The sequence below is a fragment of the Tachypleus tridentatus genome, chromosome 8, assembly GCF_004210375.1.
Source record: "Tachypleus tridentatus isolate NWPU-2018 chromosome 8, ASM421037v1, whole genome shotgun sequence".
Taxonomy (NCBI): Eukaryota; Metazoa; Arthropoda; class Merostomata; order Xiphosura; family Limulidae; genus Tachypleus; species Tachypleus tridentatus.
The window spans coordinates 74,515,454-74,530,321 of NC_134832.1; the positions used below are offsets into that span (position 1 = coordinate 74,515,454).

General features: G+C 32.1%; 1 protein-coding gene across 5 annotated transcripts in view; it reads right to left on the reverse strand.

Annotated features, from left to right (window-relative positions):
• Positions 1 to 13,234, reverse strand: part of LOC143222687 (RING finger protein unkempt-like) — a 56,871-nt gene extending 43,637 nt beyond the window's left edge. For 3 of the 5 annotated variants that reach the window (XM_076449525.1, XM_076449523.1, XM_076449526.1), the window contains exons 1-7: positions 13,093 to 13,234; positions 12,784 to 12,996; positions 9,797 to 10,080; positions 9,439 to 9,574; positions 4,110 to 4,227; positions 3,561 to 3,645; positions 270 to 388 (exon numbers count right to left, since the gene is read on the reverse strand). In XM_076449525.1, the coding sequence (XP_076305640.1) occupies positions 270 to 388; positions 3,561 to 3,645; positions 4,110 to 4,227; positions 9,439 to 9,574; positions 9,797 to 10,080; positions 12,784 to 12,996; positions 13,093 to 13,160 (1,023 nt within the window). In that variant the 5' untranslated portion in view covers positions 13,161 to 13,234. The remainder of the gene's footprint in view (positions 1 to 269; positions 389 to 3,560; positions 3,646 to 4,109; positions 4,228 to 9,438; positions 9,575 to 9,796; positions 10,081 to 12,783; positions 12,997 to 13,092) is intronic. The other 2 variants (XM_076449524.1, XM_076449527.1) reach the window with 2 other exon arrangements.
• Positions 13,235 to 14,868: the final 1,634 nt, after the last annotated feature.

Below are 14,868 nucleotides of genomic sequence, written 5' to 3' on the forward strand. Positions count from 1 at the left end.
TATTTTTAAACAGTTTAACTAATTTTCTTCCATGTTAATGAAAATATGAAACAAACTAAGTGTACAGAGATTATTTCTTTATACAAAATATTGAAAAAAAATTAACAGGCCTAATAATGAGTATTGCAAGTTGTTTAATATGGTCTATATAATTAACAGATCAAACCTTCAAGATAAAATATGAAAACTTGTTGTAAAATTGATAGCAAAATAAAACTTAAACCAATGCTAAATATCCAACCTCAAAGAAAATCTCTGAAAATACTTACAACTGTTGTCTGGGGCTGGGATGAAATAGCTGTCGAGTTTGGTGATAAGACAGTTGATAAAATAGCTGCAAAATTAGTAGTATTTTCTGAACCTATATCACGTATTGCAGACATTTCCTCTGTAATAAATAATATTTTATCAAAATGTTATTCAGACATAGCACAGCATCAATAATAAAAAGATGCAAATCATAGCATCAAATAGGATTTCATTTGAAACTAAAATACAACCTTTATTACAATATCTTTACAAATGTATAAAATAACAGTGTATAATCCATCAAAAAATGATTGGGAAAGTAATACCACCCCACCTCATAGTATACCCTTATATCACAATTCAAAGCTAACAAAAATAAATTTTGCAAAATCAAACTTGATCAACAAAAGCAGAAAAGTGCAATTGAGGCAGTCAAATGTTGGTAAATTCCTTTTTGAGACTATCAAAATTAAGATCATTCATTAAATGAATTTATGGCATATTCATAGAACAATTGTTGGTAAAAATCAGTTAGATTTTCAACAACATATAAAAAAGTCAATAGATTTTGATAACATTACATTCCAACAAGGGCTTTGCAACCAAAGTACAACTTAATATTGTTGTTAGTCTATCTACTGAAAGTATAAAATGAAATGTATTGACAACCACTTTGGAAAAATATTTCTTTATTTCTTAACTTAGAGCTTTCGTAGAGCAAAAAGGTTTGTTTTTGTGGGTTTTTTATATAAAAAATGCTGCAGATATAATAGAAAATAGCTTAAATGAAAAACAATTTATGTTTAAAATGGATAAATGACAAATGTTATGCACTTCGCTCTAGGCCAGGTGATCCTACACCATGCCTTTACTTTAGAATTATTATACTAACACTTGCTACACTTAAGTTTTCACAGCAACCAGTAGTAGAACTATTCTATCTGGATAAATGCATTTTGTCTTTCATGACTCCTTCTGTTTCAAGAAATCAAATATGACATAACAAACACACTGGCTTTTTTTAAAACATAGTTTACATTATTTTCAGTAAGTTAATATTTTTACAAATAAATAGAGAAATAAACTTTTCCAAAGATAAATTAATGTAGGAATGGTTAATATTGTCCTTCAAAAACAATGCAAACAAGATAATAAAAGTGGCATTTGTATCTTTCTTTCATATAGCAAGGTCACACAATGTATTAGAATGTTAACAGACAAAAATAGGATAAATTAAACTAAATTGTGATTGAATAGTTATGTATATTGCTGTATGATAAATCTTGCTTGTTCTATTATATATAAATGTTGCAAATGCTATCCCTATTATCTTTTTTGTATTGCTTTTGAAGGATTGATATCAGTTATCCCTACATTTATTTGCTTTCTTGAAAAGTTTTCTTTTTTTAAATTCAAGTTCTAAACACAATGAAAATAAAGACTGAGTGTAAATTGATTTTATGTTATGATCAAAAGGACTATTTGTCTTCCCAAAATCTCAAATATTATTTGCATAATCTCCAAAACATCCTAAATACATTTCAAAAGTTTGTTTTCAGTAAAACTTTATATTTTATGTTATCTTCTATACTCTATGTGGAATCTGTCACTTAACCAACTTCGTAACCATTATAAAAATAATTTGGAATATAAATTATACTTTTGCAATCCTAGAATGACTACATATCATAATACAAAAATACATATGTTTATTCTAAGTAGCTTAAGTGTTCAGATATAGCATTGTAAGATATATATTTATTATTTGGACCTTCCACTCATGCCTATGTAGCATTACATAGCTTGCACTGATGCAGTGCACAAGCACTCAGGTCACATATCCAGTAATATGAAACTGATCTTTAGGCTTGCCTGTCTTGGCTGTGTTTTAGTGATTTAATATTTTGTAATATACACTCATATTTCATTACATTATATATGTATATAGGTTATTGATATTTAGAAATAAACTTTTAAACTTATTGTTCTTAATATATAGAACAACAAATCAAGAAGTAAAGAAAACTACTACTACTTGCTATAACTTTGTACTTGTTGCTGGACATAGGTTGCCGAGCCTTTTGAAATTTCACACATAGAGGATATCAAACATTTTTTTTTTTTTTTTAGGTTTTATACATGTAGTTGAATAACCAAACATCATAAATAACTATACTGATACCAAAGAATTCCACTATAATTTATTAAGCTTTGTAACTAAGTTTTTTGTGTTGTTTTTTTTATTTTATAAAATATGAAACTTCTAGCAGACTAAATACACAACTTACATTCTTGAAAACTTAACATTGAAAGAACATGGAAGCCTTTTCAAAGATTAAAATGACAGGGAAAACCACTCTGTGGACATTCTGAGCTGTTGTTTGGTTATTCACATGTCTTGTACTATAGTAAGAATAATAAAAGGACAGTTTCAAGAAATGGAGAGTTGAATGGGGCACCACCGTGTTTGATTCAGTATGTAAGCTATATCTCAGCAAAATAAAAAGACACAAGGTTCTTTGTTTCTTTACATTCTAGCTTGTCAATATTAGTAGTTTGAGTTCCTAATTTGTGTAAAATTAAACAAAATTATAAATTTAGTATTTTGACATCACAAAACATCTAAGTTTAAACAGTGTTGCATTCAACATACAACATGAATAACTAAAATCTATATTTGGTTACTTTCTTTTAATATTTACTTTAAAACTAAGAAATTAATTCATATATAAAGGTTTAAATTATAATGTACAATTTGACTCCAAACTCAGTGACAGATTCATAAAATAGTAATTCAATACAATTTTGAATCCAAATCAACAAACACGATGACATGGTCTTTGAACCCTAACCTGCTGTGAAAGGGTTAAAATACAAACAGGATAGTTAACTCAAAACTAATAAAAATATAAAACAATGTTTCCAGTTGTTTTGTTTCACATATTTCACAAAATGGAGTAATGTTTGAAAATTTAGATGCCATCCTGTAGATTCTTTTTTTTTTTTTTAATTTCAAACTCTGTTGGACAGAGACCAGAGATTCTTTCTAACTATACAGTTTAATAAATGATGCACTTAAATAAATACTGATTTATGAATGCTCTTGTGGTTTATAATTTCAGTGTACCAATATTAGTATTTTATTTATACTGCATAATTATCATGTGTGATTAATCATTTCACAATATATTCAACAGAAAAAAAAAATTTAGGTCATTAGATGACTGTCTTATGTACATTTGAAGGGAAAAAAACTCAAAGCCTTCATTTCAGAGATCTACAAATGATTTTAGAAACTGAAATCAACTTACTGTCAACATGAGCAAATGCACAGAAAGGGCCACGAGGACAGTAACCTGTCTGCTGAATATCATTACATTTTGTTGATTTATAGATCTGGAATGAAGACATTAGTAACATAAGCACTTTAGACAAATGACATCAATGTTCCTATAAAGCAATATTTAACAAAATGTTTTTAATGAAAAATATATGTTAATTCTTATTATTTTTGTCCATTTTGTATTCATAACTGTAGTAGTTTATTTTAAGCAAGGTAATACAAGATATTAAAACATTCCCCAATAATTTCAATGAAAATGTAATTTTTGACTTTCACTAAATATAAGAATATCAAGATCACATTTTTAATAAAACATCAGTAGCACAATTCTGAGAAGCAAATTTAAAATTACCTAAGGGGAAAATATTCACTTATACTGGATTCCTAAAATGAAATGCATCACATTATAATTTAATTTATAAGCTACCTCCAACCTTAATGACTATTCTTTTAGATTGTACAAAGTTCTATTTCACAGTATGAGAAAATTAATTGTAGTAACAAAAAGAACTCTCACATCTGGATGAAACTGTTGTTCGGTTCGAGTATGACAATAAGGACAATCATCTCCATTTTCACAATTAACTGGATCACCCCATTCATCTGCTTGCTTAACATTGGGACAAGGTGTTGACCTGAAATAGGAATACAATCTGAAGACAATGTGTGCAAAGTGAATAATTAAGTTTGGTAATTTGATAAAAATAAAAAAGGTTATTTATATTTATAATCTTAGTATGAAGGAGCTTCTGTACTACAAAGAATCAGGTAGCATTAAATGCATGCACCAGAACATTCAAACAATTTGTCTACTCTTTGTTAAGGTAACTACATGGCAAGTTAAAAAGGACTTAAAAATCCTATAAATATTATATACATAACACCATAATTAGATACCCAACTGTATTTCTTTAGCTTGATGACACAAGCTGTGCTAACGAGCCTTGAATATGTGAAAATGATGTCCACAGCAGGGAGTTCAGCAAATTAAAGAAATAAATCTTTTATTTAGCTTAGTGAAAATAAAAATCTATAAAGTAATTTTTAAAAAATTGGTTCTCTGTATAATACTGAATGATAATTAGCCAAAATGCCATAGTATCATTCACACTTAAATTACTTTTAGGTAATACAGAGCAGTTTATAAAGGACAAAAATCCCATGAGTATTGTACACTACTTAAACAAAAGTACTACAGTAAATTAGAGGTCCATTAATTATTAAAAAAAGATGTTTTAAAATTTATATCCATAGAAAAAAAAATGTATCAAATCTAAATAGTTAATATTCAATTTAAACATCCCATCTATTACAATTTACTACTGCTTTATGTTGATGTGTAACACATTTACAATATTTTATTATTCTTACTGGTCATAATGTTTTGAATCTTTTTATTATTCTTATTAGTCAATGTTTTGAATTTGATGTGCTTGAGGGATGACACATGGGTATGAGACCACTGTCATTGTGCCAAAGCAAGTTTCAAATTGGACAAATTAAAACTAAACATTATTCTTTGTTTATTTTTCTTTGCACTAAATGAGGGTTATTATGAAGAAGTGGCTTCAATCTTCTAGTTCAAAAAGAAAAATAACAATTGATTATGTTATTGGAAAAGAGAAATTAGTGAGGTGACTACTCAGACTGAGAATTAACTCTCTAATAATAGCAAATTAGAAAAAGCCTTTTGCAGCAATAACAAAAATAAGTGTTATAAGAAAGTGCGATACCAATTACTTGTAAATGTGTTTTATGTGGATCAGAACCAAAGAAATGTCAATACTTGATAAAGAATGGTTTGATACAGAGATTTAGTGTTCAAAAACAAAGTAAAAGAGATCAAGTGCTCCCTTTGAGATTAATTTAAGAGACAACCATTGAACTGTCCCAATGGATCAAGACCAGGTACCCCCAGTACCTCAGACAGGAAATGCTCCAATACTCAGCAACCAGCTAGGAGTTTTAAAAGGTCAAAGTGTTGGTAGTTTCAACTGCTGATCAATGACTGGCTACCTACTGAGGATCCCAACATGCCTCCCATCCTGTCAAAGATGCATGTATAGAGATGAGGATGAGGAGAAGCACCAGCTGAGGCATTGTCTCTACTGAGCCACCAGGCAAAGTCTACTTGAAGAATGGAAGGAAAAAAAATGGAGTCCACAGGATCCCAAGCAAGGTTCCACTGATTGTGCAACACCAATATAACAGAACATTTTCCTACACAGAAAAGGTTTTTTTAATACAAATATAGCTATTCTTCAACATTTGTTTTACCTACCTAAGCAATGGTCTTGCATGCTCCAGTCTTTTATATCCCACTTAAATACCCTTGGCAATATTATATTTGGAAATTACTCCACCCTTGTCAATGCATCCTCTATCCTGGAACTTTATAAGCTCCTAACTTAGATAATATAATCACTTTTCCAAAACTTACACTAGCTTTTAGTGGTGAGGTGGGGCAGGAGAGTGTCAATAGAGGTAAGTAGTATTGGAAATTCATTTCCAAAACATACTCATAATCAGCTAACAATATAGCTGGAATCTCAGAGTGAGAAAGTAAAGGGGCCAGTGCAGATATGATCTATACAAAAATCATCTGCATAGAACAGTGTTGTACCAATATAAAACTGGTACACAAGTGGAGGAACCCCACTACACCAAGAACAGGTATGCTCTTCACCCAAATCTAATTCCTGTATCATGTACACAAGTAATTATTATTACAGGCCAGGCCCAACTAGATAGCCAAGGTTTCACAACTCGAGTCGGAATTAAGGGGCGTTTTTTCCTATATCCCATGTTGGTGAGTAGGGCTGTTGGGCTGCAATGTCATAGATACATACATACTTTTAATTGGATCACAACCATAGAGTGATGCATTTCACACCACAGGAATCATAATGAGAAAGTAAGCAACATTTAAGCAAACTTTCTCCTCCACCTGAAAAATAGTTCAAAAGGCAACATTTTAAGCTTGGTATGATAGGATCACATACGCCATACTCAACTAAAGGAACAGGATTCAACTAGTCTGGAATTATGAGCATTCACCCTTACTTCCAAACCAAGCAGGCATGGAGTATTCCACTTGCTCCTGGAATTATGAAGAGAATGTGGAACCAGTACTCAACCAAGGTCCTAGAATGGGGCTACTTCCTGTTCAGAATTTTGAAAAAGGCATTACGCTTCCTTCCATGAACATTACACAAAACCAACATTGATCAAAGAGAAAGAATATGCACAACCCAACTGGAGAGCATAGTGTCAAATCTGAACCAGAACTGTTAGTACACTCCCACAGAGGAGAAACATTAACACTGGAGAAAAAGCCTCTGTCCACCACTGCAGTGACTGGAAACTGGGTTTGGTAAAAACTTCCTAGCTCCCCTAGTAGAATCTGGAGGGTAATGCATGTTGAAGAGCCCTTAGGAACAGTTTTCTGGCAACAGTGCAATAGGTGGACCAAGTTTCCTGAATTTTTGAAAGCAAACTGGCTCCAATTTCTTCAATATGACGATTGGTATGGACAGGCAAGATCCCTTTTAGCTTTACTCACATTGGTCCACGAGTGGATCTCCAAGATAATATAGAAATGTCATCTGATAAAAACCTAGATAGTATTATGGAACACCTCACTTTTACAGAGCCTGTTACAACCAAAAGTAAAAATAATAATATTGGTTTCTAGTGTGGAAATGGATTAAGAGAAACATATTTAAGCAGCACTTGCCACAAAATGTGATCCAGTGAAATTAAGATGAAAGAAATCTTGGAAAACAGATTAGATTGTGACAAAAGTATCCCTCCTCCTTATAATCCAGCAGATGTTGACCAAGAGATAAAGAGATAGGGGAAAACTCCAAGTAAAAAAAAACTGGCCAAGCCTGTAAAGAACATGAGAGAAAAGCACTGAAAGAAGTATGAATAGCGGCCTGTAAAATGTCCCCCAATAGATAAATGAAATCTAATGATTAAATATTCCCCCTGCTTATACCACCAAGAGTAGAACCAAAGGAGACAAAGAAAAGTCCCTAAATTTCACAAATTCAAATGATTAATTGAAGAAAAGGAACAGGAAGTGGTTCCAAATTGGACTCATAAGAAGCTGACTTAGTTAAAAATATTGTCAGAAAACAGAATCCAAATTTTCCTCAGGGTTAACAAAAAAGGCAAATTCAGAAGCACTAGGGTGTTTTTTCATAAGCCAAAATGACTGTCTCCATCTTTCAGCAGATGAAAATATGAACAGCCCTAACCAAAAGTGACACCACCCTCCCCTGAATAGAAAAAGATACTAGATAACAAAGGCGGAATAGGGGAGGTTGGATTAGCCACCATGCTGATAACAGTAAATACATGAATTTATACCTGCAAATATAACCTCTTATTTGGTTTGGGTTTGTTTTTTTAATTATACCAAAATCTACAAGGCAGCATAAAAACTGAAATCCATGATGGGACAATTCACAATACTCCAAGTAAAAAAAAATCAATGCTTTGTTGGCAAAAAGTGATTACATTATGTAAGGGAGATGGTTATGTAAAGCACCAGGATAGAGGGCAGATAAAAGATGGATAAAATATCTAAGGGAATTTAAGTGGGGTATAAAAAACTGGAGCATGCTAGACCAATGGTGAAATAGGCAAAGCCAATGTCAAAGAATAGCAATACTGTCAACAAATACTGTCTTAGAAAAATAACTCAAGATGAATAAGATACAGAGGGGGTGAAATGTAACTTCTCCAGTTTGTCCCTAATGAAAAAACTGAGGGTAATGTTGGGATGCAGGAGAAATAAAGATATAAAAGATGAGTATCCAAGACATTGCCCTTAGTCTTTCACAGACCTGGAATAAACAATCAAATAAGGCTGAGAAAAAGCTCCACAGTGAAACAAGGGAGGCCAAGGAAGTGGTGAAGGTCACAAGATCAATAACATGGCATCAAACACCAGTTTTCTTGAGGACAACAAACAAACAGAAATAAAATTCTGATAAAGGGAGTTACACTTAATGAGCAGAGACCTGTGCTTGATTCAAGAACACTTCAAGGAGACACTGGCAAGAAAGTGGATCTTGAGGAGGAGGAGGAAAAGAATATTGTAACTAGTGTTAATGGAAGAAAAGTGAAAAACAAGAAAATATTTGTTCTACTACCACTTCAAGAACCCGCTAATCTGCAACAAAAGGGTGCCACAGATGAATAAATCTGATAAGAGGAAGGCTGCCACAAGGTAGGAGGAAGCACAAAAGCTAATGGCAAATAACTGCATTTAGAAGGCAGCACAAACTGAAGAAAGCTATTATGTAAGAAGATATGAGCTATCAGATAAGAAACTAAAATAAAAGACATCTATAATAAATATCTGCACAAATATTTCAAAACTGGTTATAGATCTTTAGACCTGCAAATATTAGAATTACAATTTCTAATACTTAGTGAATTTTCTCAGAGGCTGCAATGTAAGCATGCAACAATGCTGAATTCACCTGTCAAGTAATATAAACAAGTAACTTAACTACAAGTTTGAAAATGTCCTATGAAAATTCAGTTGCTAACTGAAAAGTGTATTCATGTTTAATAATACAAAAAATATTAAAAGTTTAAATAATAAATCTGTTACCATATAAAACTATTAGTATTACAAGCTTCTAGAAAAACTGCAATATTCTTCCTATGTTTATCAATTCTATCAGTATGATCAAGATAAGAAATATATAGTAAACAAATCCATACTTATACAAAAGATGCACAAATTACATAGCTGCTGTAAAAATATTTTGTAACTGTCTATGGAAATAAAGCAATATGTTTGCATTCACAATTTTAGAGAGACTTGCCTGTATGTGTAGATTTTGGGACTTCTTCTTCGATCCCGATTGTTGTGATACTGAGGACAGGCATAACCTTGCCTACATAACCTTGGAGGTCGTTTACATGGTTCTGTCTTATAACTTTCTAAAATATAGGTAGTATCTAAAATACAAATTTATTAAAGCAACTTGGTTTAAGTCAGATATATATAACAGATATACAAATCAGTCTTTAAATGTTCTCAAAATTGAAAATACAAATTCAACTGTTAAGCCCTCCCTGATCTTTCAGATAAAAAAGAAACGGAAATGTGTATAAATGCCATTTGAAGACATTTCTTTCTAACAGGAAATGGTTTTCCATAAAATTTGTATTAAGAGTTACCTTGCCATTTTAGGTCTTCATTCAGAGCACTTCTCTCTTTGTCAAGATTATTGGGCCCTGATGTTCCATCAGCCCCTTCTTCAGAAGTTTCAAGAGCATTCAATTCCCGAATATCATAAACAGGACACCTCAAATCATGGATTCCATGTGCAAATGCACAATGTGGTCCATTTTTTGCACAGTAGCCTCTGCTATCTGTATCATGAACACATATTCCAGTTTTGTAATAGCGTAGATGATAACGTCTTTCTGTATCTCCAGCTGTACGATGAAGGTAAGGGCAACTGACAAAAATAAGGGGGGAAAAATACAGAACTTCTCATATTATAAAATTACATTTCATGAAGAAATATATGACCAGTAAGAAATAAATATTTTTGCAAAGAAAATATTTGCCATTTTACATTTCTATAATTAATTTACTTCAAAAAACATGTTTTGAGATAACCCAACACTTCTCTAACCTAAGCTGGCACAAAACATTTACTTTTGTTTACAGTACTACATGGTTTATTAGCATAAAAGATATAATTTCTGTTTATTCTCAAACAAATCTTTTAGTCCTCAATTTATCTTCTCTTCATGCAATTTCCAAATTTGATTAATATGTTAACTTCTTTCAACCTATCAATTTTTTGATATTTCTAGTTGAATTCTCTATGTAGAACACCTGTATAACTTTCACTGCAATTTTAATTATTATAATTTATTCTAACTTTTATATTTTATTGTTAGGTTTAATAGCTTCATAAATACAATGTTTAGTCTTTCAGATAATACATTTTTAATTATATAAAATAACACTTTTTAGTAAATAAATAATAAATCATAGCATTTTATAACTATTACTTCTAAATTGTTTGCATTATTATGCAGATTTTATCAACTTAACACTCACAATATACAAGTTATTAGTAATAAACTTCAAATTTAGAGACTTATTTTATGATTGATAAAACACACTTTGATTTCATCTATGTGGAAATCTAATAGCAACAGAATAATAGCTTCATACTGAAGCTTTTGAAAGTTTCACTTCCCCTACTATATGGTCTTTCTTCACAATAAAGAAAGAACATTTTCATTAAATATTATTCTTTTCTTAGTTTCAAGAATTTGATTTAGCCAAGTTTACAGATTTTATAAATATACACCATTTAATTTATCATGACAATTTATTTATTAAATAAATATATATATATTCTAATTCTATACCAAAGACAAGAAGAAAAGTTGATTAAATGTAACCTTAAGAAAAAGTGTAAAACGCTTTTTAAGCTGCACACAGAGTTACGGCAAGTGTTACTTTACAAAAAAAGTTGTTTCCAAATAGAAACAAAAAAATATCAAACAGCAGCATTGTTGATTTGTATTTAAAATATGGTATCTGGCTAAAAAAATAAAAAAATTCCTTTTTATTTTCATGTTACCACTGCTAATCATGGCTTTTTCTCTTTCTTACTCATTAAACAAAGTTGAAACCAAAGAGTATACATAGCTAACAAAGACACAGTAGCAAACACTGAATGCAATAACTTCAGCTTACTGCAACTGTACTAACAAAAACTATAATTCCAAACATGTTATTTTCCAGTAAATGAGCTAAAACAGAAAGTACACATTTCTAACATGGTGGAGAATGCACTAGCTCAGCTTGATTTCCAGTTTGAAAGCAAATTTGTTAATGATGCTAACAAAGTAATGACCAAACAAGCCAAAGTTTATTTTCAAGGACGACCTTTGTTTATAAAGTGACTAAAATAATTATGTGGGCAATGTTGTTGTAAATAGAAGAATGAGAAATGTTTAGAAACATACAACATTGTGGTAAGATGATGTAAGCACAAATTACCAAAGTATACTTCTGCCATTTTTATTACATCAGTTTTATTTACAGTGTCTAATTGTTTAAATGTTCTATACACTGTTTAGAATTATTTTGGTGCTGTACAAAAGGTTCCACAAGTTCATGATTTAATTGAGCATCACCAAGCAGATATAATGCAGATCTGATTATTAACATCACAAATCACATACTATTGACAAGTCTACTATATTATTTACAAAATCAGCCTGCTCACTTAGATAAATAACACAGTTAACATTCAATTGCAACCCAAAGTAATTTTTCTAATTCAAATGTAAATAACAGTAGCAGCACTTACTCTTAGAAGTAAACCAGAAATTAAGTTAATATTTTTTTCCAAATGCAGTCAATGCTAACCGAAAATATTCGTGATTTTCTTACATCAATCTAAGATTCAAGTTTATACAAGACTAGCTTTGAGGTAATCATAACACTTGTTTTGAAACACGTTACTCACTTCTAGTACTGAGAGTAGTACTACTGGTCATTTTGCACGTGCCATTGTTGATGTTAACTACACTGTTTACTTAAAGGAAAAGAAAATCCAACCCAACACTTTTGTTTCAAAGCGCTTTAATTAGGTTATTAAGATCTATTCTATACTAATCAAAAGTTCAGTTAAAAAGAGTGGTGACAATCGTTACATATATATACACACACACACGCAATAATAAATCTTCGCTCATTTCAGACCCTCAAGAGTAGAAGCTGATTTGAACTATTCAAGTATATCAAAATTACGCCATGCGCTGGGATAAGTCACTCTCATAGGTTCTCATTTCGACACGTCATAAACGCGCGCCAACATGGCGTGTATACAATTACGAGTATGATGGCGGACTTTATGTTTACAAGTAAGTTCTTATACGTATACATCTCTGACAGCAATTAATAACATCAACCTTGCTTTGCTCTGTATATCTGGAAATATTATTTCCTTACATACTGTCAAAACGCATTCAACGAAATAAAGTAATTAAATAAATTTTTTGGGACTGCGAACTGAGTAACAATTTTATAACGTTAACCATAATGTGCGAGAATAAATCGGTGATCTCGAATACTTCTATTTCTACCACCAGTAACAATGACGTTAGTTTCAAAAACGCCTGCTACTCACTCATCTCCTTCAGGGCAAATGCCCGTTGTTTCGTCGTATGTCGCACAGTACACATCTGGACTGTAATTAAACGTTCCGTCCCGTTTTCGAAATATCGGCCTTCTCCTACGTTGATTCATAAAATGCCAATAGAAACACGTGAATGGTTTATGTTGGGTACATTTATGTTGAAGAAACAGTGGACACTGCTCTACACGAAACTCTTTTAAATACCTGTACAAAAAATGCAGAAATTTAAAAATAAGATCACTGTGTTGGTTGGTATTAACGCAAAGAAATAAATAACTATTAAATAAATCACACACTTACGTATAATGTATTGGCTTCTCTGTCACCGTTGGCAGTGCTACAACCCCTACCTCTGTGGTAGACGGCATTTTGGATCTCAATCTTGAGAGCGCAATTGAACTGCGCAGGATACGCTCTGGTGGGAACGCTATCTGATTTGTTATTATTTGCACGTGATCTCATTGAGCTGTCATTTTTAGCGCATGGGAACAAGTGTGACTATAAAAACATTTCAATGACATTTAAAAGATTCACAAGACGTGTCAGAATTCCTACTTTGTATTAATATCGTTCTTTCATAAAACATAGAATATATAGTAATATAAAACTTTACGTTAAGTGAAAAAACAGAAATAACACAATTTCAAAATTACACATGTTTTTCAAAACATCTCCAAATGTTTCTAATGTATCAAAGAAACACTCTTGTAGAAAAATTAGATACAGCATAAACTTTCTTGAAACATTGAAAGAAAATAACACACACGGCTCTATCTTTCTGTATTTATATATAAACAGTGCCTTGTAAAAGTATTGTTTTGGTCTGAATTTGGCACAAAGCTGCTCGAGGGCTATCTGCGCTAGCCGTCCCTAATTTAGCAGTGTTAGACTAGAGGGAAGACAGCTAGTCATCACCACCCACCGCCAACTCTTGAACTACTCTTTTACCAACGAATAGTGAAATTGATCGTCAGTTATAACACCTCCATGGCTGTAAGAGCGAGTATGTTTGGTGTGACAGAGATTCGAACCTGCGACTCTCATATTACTACTCTAGTGCCTTAACCACCTGGCTATGCCGGACCATGCAAAAGTATTCATCCCCCCTGCAAAATTTCCACATTTTGTTACCGTTTGAACTTTTAATCATGAAACTTTCAAATGGGGTTTTATATTTAGAATCTACACAATCTGTTCCAAACTGAGAAAGCTGAAATAAACGCTGATATTATTTATGTAAGTTAGGTTTTAAAATAAAAATTAGATTATTCTCAATTGCACAAGTATTGAACACATTTGCTACGGCAACCTTTAATCAGTTTAGGTGCAAAATATCAGTTCGGGAGGTCATGAAATTAGTGTAATGGTTTCTTCCTGTCTTGACTTCAAAGTAAATGAATTTGCTCAAGCCACAAATCACATTGTGATACTACAAGTCAACCATGAAGATTAAGGAGCTTTCTAAACAAGTCAGGGATAAAGTGATAGAGAAATACAGATCAGAAGGAGATTACACGAAAAATTTAAATTTGATTATTATTCCTTTGAGTTCAGTGAAGTCCACCGTTTAGGTTTGTTCGTTTGGAATTAAGCAAAAGTCTACACAATGGATTATCTGTGCTCTGTCCACCACGGTATCACAAGCCGGTTTCTTGCGGTGTGAGTCCGCAGACATACCGTTGTGCCACTAGGGCCTCGTCATTAAGAAATGGAATGTGATTCAATATTACCCAGTCATTATTCAGATCGGACCGCCCGTCCAAACGAAGCAGTGGCACACAGAAAACTAGTTAGGGTAGTCACTGAGATGAGAGTCGGTGTTCATACGGTAAGTCGACATTATCCTGGTCCCTACACAAAGCTGGCCTGTATGGGTGAGTGGCATGAAATAAGCCATTACAGAAAAAGAATAATCTTAAATCTCATATGGAGTTTACGACAAAGTGTCTAAATAATGCTATAGATGTGAGGCAGAATGTTTTGTGATCAGACGAAACAAAAATTGAGTTTTTTGTCTAAATTCAAAACATTACATCTGGGACAAGCCTAATACAGAACATCACTTAGTTAACACCA